Source organism: Artemia sp. Qi Xiang Cuo, chromosome 5, assembly GCF_049724085.1.
Source record: "Artemia sp. Qi Xiang Cuo chromosome 5, ASM4972408v1, whole genome shotgun sequence".
NCBI lineage: Eukaryota > Metazoa > Arthropoda > Branchiopoda > Anostraca > Artemiidae > Artemia > Artemia sp. Qi Xiang Cuo.
Window position 1 is genome coordinate 39,248,304 of NC_142798.1, and position 11,253 is coordinate 39,259,556.

Sequence of the window (11,253 nt, forward strand, 5' to 3'; positions counted from 1 at the left end):
ATAACCTAACCTTGGTGGTTTGGGTCCCACCCGGGGGAAGGTTTCAGTCCCCGTGGCCCCGGAGGTGAGGGGCCCACCTAGACATGTTAGTTAACCTACCCCATCCTAACCTTGGTGGTGGGGTCCCACCCGTGGCCGGCCTTCGGCTCTGTGGCTCCCATTAGACGATTTTGGAAAAAGGTGATGTGGGAGGGGGGGAGCCTAGTTGTCCTCCAATTATTTTTTGTTACTTAAAAGGGTCACTAGAATATTTTTTCAATTAGAATGAACCCCCTCTCGACTGTTGTGCTTCGAGTTGGAGTAAAAATCTTTTTCAATCCCAACTTTTACCGGCTTAGGTATAAATTTCATAACTTAAAAACCTTTCCCTCCAGGGGCTGAAGGGTCCATTTTATCTCTAAGGACAGTTATTGAGTATTTCAACTATGTTGAAGAAAAAAAATCCATCTAAAAATTGATTAGACGATTTTGGAAAAATATGTACATTATGACAAGAACTTTCATATATATGAAGTTACTTTGTTCAGGTAGAATTAACTCTATTTCTGAAAAACAAGTAATAGAATGGCTTATGACATTGGGGGTCTTATGCAAAGAAAAAGAAGACATAAAATTAACCTGTTTTCCATGATCCTATAGGTCAGCATTTATTAATTTGATTAAGGAAAGGAAATATGCCGTTATTACCGCATATTATTTAGTGTTTGATGTCATTAACTTCAGTGCATATTGAAATATAGATAGATATATATAGATATATATATATAAAGTAATGAATACTCCAAATGAACTCACCGGTCCTTCAATGGCTAATGTACGTTTAAATTTTAATTTATATTTTCCCCCATGGATTTTACATATTTGAACCATAGAAATATATTTTCTGTAATTTTTTACAAAAACGAGACGTTTTATACAAAAACTAAGATAAATACTCCCAACATTTAACTCTATTATGCAATGTCGAAGCGGTGGATCTAATTTTTTAAAACAGTATCGTTAGTTTTGAACTTGGCTTTCAAGCACCTAGATAATTAAACTCCTTTATAGTTGGTGTTAATAAAAAGTAACGCATTAACAAAGTAGTTTGTTCAAAGCAAAATATTAAAATATGCTTCAGATAATCAAATAAAAAAGTTTTATTCAATTTTTTTAATAACAATAAACTTTGTTTTTAAATTCTAAAAAAGTTGTGTAAAGAGTGATATCTTGAGGAGGAGGGTGACCCTTTTCTTATACGTAATAATTTCTGTTCGCTTATGAACTTTGATGTTGCTTCTTACTTTCAGTTGAATTTTTAAATTTAATTTCTTATCGTTTTAAATAATACCGTGTAATCCGGTTCTCTCTCCATGAACAATTCCGATACTTGTATATTATACACACATCGCAACTGTAGCATGACAATTTTTTTCGTGATTATAATTTAAAACTGTACATAAACTCTTGATTTTTTGTCGTGTTACTTAGGTAATACAGAACATTTGGTTTTCCTTCCTAATTTTGAATTTTTACACAAATTTAGCCCCAGCTAGTTAAAACTGTGCATAAATTCATGATTTTTTTTAATTTAGTCTAGCAGCTCTTTACTTTTAGTTGAAAAATGTCCTCTTGTGGAAAAAAAAGTTTTTGTCACTAACAAGTTTATCACTATACATAAGTTTACAGAAAATTTAAGTTTGAACTATTATTCGTTATTATTTCTGCACATCTTTGATTTAGTCTAGTAGCTCTTTACTTTTAGTTGAAAAATGTCCTCAATGATCCATCGTTAACAAATTTAGCCCTAGCTAGTTAAAACTGTGCATAAATTCATGATTTTTTTATTTAGTCTAGCAGCTCTTTACTTTTAGTTGAAAAATGTCCTCTTGTTGAAAAAAAGTTTTTGTCACTCTAACAAGTTCATCACTAGACAAAAGTTTACAGAAAATTTAAGTTTGAACTATTATTCGTTATTATTTCTGCACATCTTTGATTTAGTCTAGTAGCTGTTTACTTTTAGTTGAAAAATGTCCTCTTGAGGAAAAAAGTTCTTGTCACTCTCACAAGTTCATTACTAGACAAGAGTTTACAGAAAATTTAAGTTTGAACTATTATTCGTTATTATTTCTGCACATCTTTGATTTAGTCTAGTAGCTCTTTACTTTTAGTTGAAAAATGTCCTCTTGTGGAAAAAAAGTTCTTGTCACTCTAACAAGTTCATCACTATACAAAATTTTACAGAAAATTTAAATTTGAACAATTATTCGTTATTATTTCTGCACATCTTTGATTTAGTCTAGTAGCTCTTTACTTTTAGTTGAAAAATGTCCTCAATGATCCATCGTTAACAAATTTAGCCCTAGCTAGTTAAAACTGTGCGTAAATTCATGATTTTTTTTATTTAGTCTAGCAGCTCTTTACTTTTCGTTGAAAATGTCCTCTTGTGGAAAAAAAAATTTTTGTCACTCTAACAAGTTCATCAATAGACAAAAGCTTACAGAAAATTTAAGTTTGAACAATTATTCGTTATTATTTCTGCACATCTTTGATTTAGTCTAGTAGCTCTTTACTTTTAGTTGAAAAATCTCCTCAATGATCCATCGTTAACAAATTTAGCCCTAGCTAGTTAAAACTGTGTATAAATTCATGATTTTTTTATTTAGTCTAGCAGCTCATTACTTTTAGTTGAAAAATGTACTCTTGATTTAGTCTAGTAACTCTTTACTTTTAGTTGAAAAATGTCCTCTTGTGAAAAAAGTTTTTGTCACTAACAAGTTCATCACTAGACAAAAGCTTAGAGAAAATTTAAGTTTGAACTATTATTCGTTATTATTTCTGCACATCTTTGATTTAGTCTAGTAGCTCTTTACTTTTAGTTGAAAAATGTCCTCTTGTGGAAAAAGAAGTTCTTTTCACTCTAACTAGTTCATCACTAGACAAAAGTTTACAGAAAATTTAAGTTTGAACAATTATTCGTTATTATTTCTGCACATCTTTGATTTAGTCTAGTAGCTCTTTACTTTTAGTTGAAAAATGTCCTTAATGATCCATCGTTAACAAATTTAGCTTTAGCTAGTTAAAACTGTGCATAAATTCATGATTTTTTTTATTTAGTCTAGCAGCTCTTTACTTTTAGTTGAAAATGTCCTCTTGTGGAAAAAGAGTTTTTTGTCACTTTAACAAGTTCAACAATATACAAAAGTTTACAGAAAATTTACCTTTGAACAATTATTCAGTATTATTTATGTACATCTTTGATTTAGGTTAGTAGCTCTTTACTTTTAGTTAAAAAATGTCCTCAATGATCCATCGTTAACAAATTTAGCCCTAGCTAGTTAAAACTGTGCATAAATTCATGATTTTTTATTTAGTCTAGCGGCTCTTTAATTTTACTTGAAAATGTTCTCTTGTGGAAAAAAAGTTTTTGTCACTCTAACAAGTTCATCACTAGACAAAAGTTTACAGAACATTTAAGTTTGAATAATTATTCGTTATTATTTCTGAACATCTTTGATTTAGTCTAGTAGCTCTTTACTTTTAGTTGAAAAATGTCCTCAATGATCCATCGTTAACAAATTTAGCCCTAGCTAGTTAAAACTGTGTATAAATTCATGATTTTTTTTTATTTAGTCTAGCAGCTCATTACTTTTAGTTGAAAAATGTCCACTTGATTTAGTCTAGTAGCTCTTTACTTTTAGTTGAAAAATGTCCTCTTGTGAAAAAAGTTTTTGACACTAACAAGTTTATCAATAGACATAAGTTTACAGAAAGTAACCTCTTAGTTTAACTGAGGTTTTGGACCTTTCATCTATTTCGAACAAAAAAAAACTAGTTGAAGTTGTGTTTAAATTCTTCATCAATATAAAATCAAAAACATGAAAATTAAAAATGTAAAATGTTGATGCTATCATATCCTATTACTGTATTTAGTTGCCCAATGAGAGATAATTTCATCCAAAATCTTAATAGTGTCGTTATTTTTAGCTCAACTACTACTACTACTACTACAACTCACCGCTGCACCAGAACTCTAGTTTTTTTTTTTAAGAAAATTATAGTAAAAAAATTTCTTTGGTTCGAAAATAAACTATCCCCGTAAAATCTGAACTAATACAGGTTTTTGACCGTAAACTCTAGTTTTTGATCATAGTGTTCTCAATCTTTTAGGATGTATGGAGCGAGTGGGAGCTCACAGTTGAGGAGGAGGAGCTTCTTCTCTGTACTAGTACATCATTTGATGTTACCGTCGAGCTCACAGTTGAGGAGGAGGAGCTTCTTCTCTGTACTAGTAAAGAAATTGATGCTACGAACCGAATGTGTATTGTAGATGACGAGCGATTGGCACCAGGTTTATCTTCAATTAGAGTACGTGAAGATTTATTTGAGGAGATGTCTCCTTTGTTCGATATACCTATAAATGATAATGAGATTGAATATATACTACCCCCTCTCATAGATATAATGGTAGTGGAGGATATTGATAGTGAAGTTGTGATAATTGAACCAGACATTATATATTTAAAAACCATTGTAAATATTGATATTTCACGTGAATAAAAATATCTAGAAGAATAATTTATTTTTTATCATTGATAGAAAACTTGACTGTGTACTGATAGTCCTCTATTGGAATGATCTAATCAAACTGAAATATTAATATACAAAATTCTCTGCTGGTATCCTTATTCTATACATTTCAAATAGGAGAAAATAAATATAGTATAAACAAATTTATTGTATGATTATAATATAAAATTCATTATGCATATCGATAATTAGTTTTATCGTTAAATGATATATGAGAACTCTTCCACCACGGTTTTCGTTGTTTAAAATCCATTTCGTAGAATGACCTCTTATGTTGTCTCTTAAAGGACCACTTTTTCTCTTCTCTTAGAACATATTCATCATAATATTGAGCGTTACATCTCCGTCATGAAAAATAATCAAAATCAGAGTATAACTTTTCCTATCTTTTACGGAAAAAATTTGAAGTGAACTTTAAATTTTTATGTCTTCGTGAACTTAAAACTGAAGTGGAAGCTTTTTATTTTATCTGGTGACATTATAGATGAATTGTGTTTTTGATAAAATTCAGAAGAGAACTTGAACTTTTCTATCTTCTATGAAAAATTTAGCCTGCTAGTAGTATCATTATCTCTAAAATTCTTTTTCTTACATCTCTGATCTTTTTAATAAATATTCTGAACGTTTGACGTTCTATCATACCCTAAAAATAATGAACACTTAACAAAATAATGCATAAAATATTTTAATGAAATAACGACATGTAGAATATTAATATAAAAATATGTTAAATACATTATTATACATTATTAGTACACTTGCGCTTCCCTTTCCGTCAATTCATCTTTATATTCATTGATGATATTGTCTGCTAATGTCCTTTTTATTCTGCCTGCGATTTCACTATCTATTGTCAAATTATTTTTGCATAGATAGCAGTTTTGACACATTGACAAGATATGATTTATGATGTTGGTGCAGCTGTATGCATGCCTTCTTTTTCCCTTTGCTTTCATTCAAATGCTAACACCGGAAAGATGGCGATAAGATCTATCAACGGCTAACATGTTACCAGAACCAATAGCTAGAAGTTGTCCTTCTTCATCAACTATTATTTTTATGTTGGCATTCTCTTTGAGTACTAATTTCTCTGGTAATGTTAGTCTCGCATATCCACCGTTTGCATGATGGAGATTCTTGGGTACTCCAAAGGAATCTTACTTCTCGCTGTCATGACAACGCTTGCATACATTTCCAATAGTTTTACCACTTGCACTCGTTTGATAGTTCAGGTATTTCGCCTTGTCAGCATTCAACACGACGATGATTTTATCATGTGCAAATACTTTCGTCGAATAATTCATCTTCACTTTTTTACAGATATGAATTGTGTGTTTATCCTTCCACTGCGTAAAAAATACTGATTTAATGCATGCAATAAACTAGGTAGTGTCGATAAACTGCCATAGAGTACCAGTGGGAAAGCCGCTTCGTGTCTATGAACAAGCACAGAGTACGATTGGTAGAGCCGTAAGCATATTTCATGTCATTTTAAGATACGTAAAAAAGTCAAAAAAAATACCGTTAAAAAAATTCAAAAATTATTTTAAAAAATGGGGGGAGGGGTCCCGGTGGTCTTTGGGGACTCGAGGTGCATTAGGGGGACCGGGGGCCTTTGGGGTTGGGGTCGGGGACCTCACGATACTGCTCAAATGGAACTTGTGTATTATAACGACCACAGAGTTTCACCCTCAAATCCTCTTCTAAACCATCTTCTAAAATCATCTTTTAAAATGTCTCTAACCATTTCGCCGAAATAATTCCCTAAAATGTCTAAAACGGTTTCGCCCATTTTAACTTGTAAAATGGGTTTAGGATGGACATTAAGAAAATAACTTTTTCTGAACATATATAATTAAGTCATAAAAAGGTAATAAAAAATGGGGTCTCAGGGGCCTTTTGGGTGGTGGGGGCCCGTTGAGTGCCCGGGGAACGTTTGAGGACCGGGGGCTTCATTCGGGGTTGGGGTATAGGCGATCAGAGCACTTTGGTGTTGGGGTAGGGGGATCTGAGCCCTTTGTGGTTGGGGTAGGGACCTCGAGACACTGTTCAAATGGAACTTGTGTATTATAACGACCATAGAGTTTCACCCTCAAATCCTCTTCTAAAACATCTTCTAAAATCATCTTTTAAAATGGCTCTAACTGTTTCGCCGAAATAATTCCCTAAAATGTCTAAAACGGTTTCGCCCAAATAATCCCTAAACGTAATTTGTGCGTGTTCCTTTTGTTTGTGGCATCCCTGCGCTTTCACATTTAAAATTTCTAGAAAACCCTTTCCCACGTTAACCTCTTCGTCTCATAAATGCTCCTAGCCATACGATTATGGCTTCGTTTGAATATCAATTCATCTCTCCGACTTGAAGACAAGTGAAGCCGTATTTAAAAATAGAGTTTCTATCTCTTGAGACTCCCGCATAATTCCAAGATAACAAGTGATGTCATTTCTAATTCCTGTCACTAAAGATCAATGAAGCCCTATTTAAAAATAGAACATTAATTTTTCTCTCTGACCTATAGAGCGTTTATCCCTCAGACCTAAGATAAAAGAAGCCATACTTGTTTCTTTATTCCCCTTTCGTGAATCAATAATTCCCCGCCGATTATGTAAATCAATTTCTCAGGTTAGGTTAACCAAACAACAAAGAAGCCATGTTTGTTTCTTAATTCCCCTTTCGTGAATCAATAATTCCCCTCTATTATGTAAATCACCCCATTGTCATTACACCTGGACAAACAACAACAAATAAATCGACCTTGAAACATCCATCAAAGTGAGAAAAATCCTGTTTTTCCATTCTCACTAACAAAAACCATAAAACATCCATAAATTGCTGTACTCGTCGCTGTTTTTCTCATTCTCACTGACAAAAACCATAAAACAGACATAAATTGATGTTGACATCCATGAAAAACATCAAATAAATTGACCAACACTCATAACCGTCCAAAAAACATCAATAAAAGTGAGAAACATCATGTTTTTTCAAGTGAGAAAAATTCTGTTTTTTCATTCTCACTGACAAAAACCAAAAAACAGACATAAATTACTGTTGACATCCATGAAAAACATCAAATAAATTGAACAACACTCATAACCGTCCAAGAAACATCAATAAAAGTGAGAAAAATCCTGTTTTTTCAAGTGAGAAAAATCCTGTTTTTTCATTCTCACTGACAAAAACCATAAAAACATGCGTAAATTATGTACTGATCGGACTGGTACCCCCCTTTCTACTTTTTGCATGCAGACCCGCTATGCTTACCCCCCTCCCCCTAATGTGGCAACCTATAGCGCAAATTTATTTCTAAAGTAACGAAGAAACTAACAAAAAACCGGTGTCTTCTTGAATTTTACACAGCGTAAACTTGAGTGAGTGGCGCATAATACACAAATACCAAAATTCCTTCCCCCCGGAAATTAAAAAAGTTAAACTCAAATAAAATTCTCAAATTTGGAAAGCCTTATTATCCACGGGGGGGTATTTTCCGTGGAGGCATTTTTTGCCGGGGTATTTTCTGGGAGGAGGTATTTGCCGGGGGGGGGGGGGGTAAACGCCGGCCACCTAGGAGAAGATGAGTAGATCTTTCTATTAGAGAAAAGATGCATGAGCCCTGAAGGTTAAAAATGAATTTGTATTCCCCGATTTTCTAGTTTTTTTGTGAGATTCCCTTAAGTTTCCCATTATTCCGGAGAATACGTTTGATTTAGCGTGCAAATTGAATGTTGAGGGGATGACAACTCCCTATCGTTGCAGAAACAAAGTGGATGCGAATTAAAAGATTACACTCATATACTTAATGGAAGAGAGGCGTAAGGAAAAGGGGGTCAACCCCCCTAGTAGCATGACTTGCCCTATGGACGTTCCAAAGATGCCTGAAAATTAAGACATAAAAATCTCTGTTGACTTTCAGACCCCCTCAACATAGTAACGAAATGAATGAATTTTTGGAGGTTATTAGGGTTCAGAATGCAAGAATAGGTGAATGATAAGAAGAATTAAACTGGAAATAAATGAGAGCAAAGATGTGATGTTCGGTAACGACAAAATCGATCAAGTGGATAGCTTGACTTACCTGGGTAATATTATTAGTAAAGATGGTGGATCCCGTGAAGATTTAAAATCAGAATAGCCAAGGCGCAGGGTGTTTGTTGGTAGTTGAAAAACATTTTAGTAGAATAAGGTTATTAGTCATTGAACACCAAAATTAGAATATTGGAAGCCGCGGTAATCATTATAGTCAAGTTTGGCTCTGAAAAGCAAGTGCTTCGAAAGGTTGAGGAAGATATGTTTGATCTTTCTCAGAGGAATTGTCTAGAACAGCTTTAGATACATACCTGATTGATAGCATATCAAACAACAAGCTGAACGAAAAATATGGTTCGATTCAAATTTCTTAGGTTATAATAAATGAAAAATTAAGATGGCTTTAGGCTACATATTACGGATGAAATATTGCTAAAGATTGTGGTTCTTGGCTGTCCATCTGGGGCGAATCATGCATCTCTGCCCTGAATAGAATGGGATGAGTTTGTATGAATGAATTAAAAGAAATCAGAACTTCAAGGGAGCGGATAAAGAGTGAAACTTAAATAGATTAGTGTTGAGGAAGAGCATGGTAAGCTGTGTTGGCTTCACACTGCTACAATGAATTGCTAGTAGTAGTAGTAATGCCGCGGCTTTCATCACAAATCAAAAGGCCTCAGGGAAGAATAATAAGAATACGGCAATGTACTTTACAGTCTCAACGGCGGTGTCGATCTCCGTTTCATGTCCCTTCAGCCAGGAGGAGGCCTCAGCTTGACTCTTGCGAAAAAGACTATTTTAAAATCAGACTCGTTTAGTGTGGACCTAAGGCAAATTCCATAATCAACTCCATAAATCAGTTTTATTTACACGAAGGAACGAAAAAGCGGACACACTGAAGACCGCTGTTTACAGATCTCTTTGTCTACTTTTTATTGTGTTTGATTTAAAGTTTCTATATTGATTACGTATGTTACTGTGATTGTGAAAATTATTTTTGAGATAAAACCTCTCCTTATTGTCTTATTCTCTGTGACACCCTGAACAATTTTCTAGAGTTATCAACGAATCATAAAACGATTAGTTTACGAATCCAAAGACACATACTAAAAAAAAAAAAAAAAAAAAAAAAAAAAAAAAAAAAAAGCTCAGATTTCATTTTTTCTAGGAGCAAATGCTGCATAGGTTATTAGATCGAACTCGAAACTCCCAAAGACACAACTTAAATCCGGGCTGCTAATCCCTATTAAAAAAAATAATAATAAGATATGATGGAAGAAGATGAAAAAAATTAGCCCTCGCCTCAGAGAGGTCAAATATATCAAGGAAACGCAAAACCATACATAAAATTGTGTACCTGGCTCGGCTGATAGTAATTAGGCTGCTAGAACGACATTTTGAAAACCTTTCCAAACTCCCAACACAGGTCAGATGAATTATAGACCACAGAATAGTATAAATATATGCTTAGCACTAAAATCACACGAAGTTCGGTTGGGATCCAACTTCCCCTTCTGGAATATACGATGACGAAAAAGAAAAAAAATGGGTACCCCCGCCCCATATCTATTGCCAAAAAAGAGGCTACTGGATACCAAATGGACATAAATTGTTACTTCTGAAGAACTGTGTTTGCGGTCTGACTACCCCTTTGCAGATATCATGACAAATTGAATTGGACAGCAACCACTCTTTCCTCAGTACATCGGAATAATCCTTAAACCATGAAAGACCAAATAGGATAATTGTTGTCAGCCCACATAGAGTATTCTTGAGAACCATAAACTTTTTTTGGTAGAAATGTTTTATATAAGAACTTAGGAATCCCTCCCTTTATAGGAATCAAACAAGGTCCTAACCGCGTCTCACCCCAAAATAGTAAAACGTTGATATTTCTTCACATTTTCCATCCTGTTTTTCTTAAATCTGACAGCCATTCTAATAGATGGTCGGAATATAATAAAGTCCACCCAATTCTCAACAAAGGTAGGATAGGTTCGTCACGATGAGAACTAACGTCACTACAGTTAGTGGCCACACCCTTTAGTTCTCTGAACTCCGTTAGGATCCTGCATTGTATAAAAACCGCAATGAATAGCAATCACAGCATCAGTTCTTCGAGTTTTCCTCTGAGTTTCTAACACTTAGGCAAAGAGTCATGAAAACTTTGGTAAGTTGAACGCTGTATTTAGAATTCTACAGCCTCACTCATAGGAAAGTTCGCAAGTTACTAGCAATGAATTCTTTTAAAATATCTTATAACTATGTTTGGTTCAGTACCATCTTTTCATTGTCAGGATTTCTTGGAAAGACGCTATTTTACTGTTTTTTTTCCTCAAAAGCCAGCTTTTTTTGAGCAGACTAAATGAATTCCAGCCCCATACCGAAGCCACAGAAATAGTGTATACTTACCAAGCTAATGAAATTAACCACCTTTCAGTGAAAGCTACTGACAGTATTCAATCTCTATAACGAGATATGCTTACTTGCCACTATGCGTCTGGCCTAATAACAATATTAAAAATTATAATAATAACAAAAATATTTGCTCCCTGTTGAACATCCGAATAAACGGCTGACTTGTAAAATTACTCAGGAGAAAACGCTACCCGTTATAAAGCCTAAATGTAGTTGTTTTCAGATCAGCGATTGGCTGG

At 33.9% G+C, this 11,253-nt stretch overlaps 2 protein-coding genes across 5 annotated transcripts in view; one reads left to right on the top strand and one right to left on the bottom strand.

Annotated features, from left to right (window-relative positions):
* Positions 1 to 11,253, bottom strand: part of Rbcn-3B (WD repeat-containing protein Rbcn-3B) — a 289,137-nt gene that overhangs the window by 144,893 nt on the left and 132,991 nt on the right. The gene's annotated exons all lie outside the window — the stretch shown is intronic.
* Positions 1 to 11,253, top strand: part of LOC148952124 (uncharacterized) — a 63,535-nt gene that overhangs the window by 50,181 nt on the left and 2,101 nt on the right. Inside the window, exons 4-5 of the mRNA XM_089088626.1 lie at positions 4,310 to 4,512; positions 10,695 to 10,766. Coding sequence (XP_088944752.1) covers positions 4,310 to 4,512; positions 10,695 to 10,766 — 275 coding nt within the window. The remainder of the gene's footprint in view (positions 1 to 4,309; positions 4,513 to 10,694; positions 10,767 to 11,253) is intronic.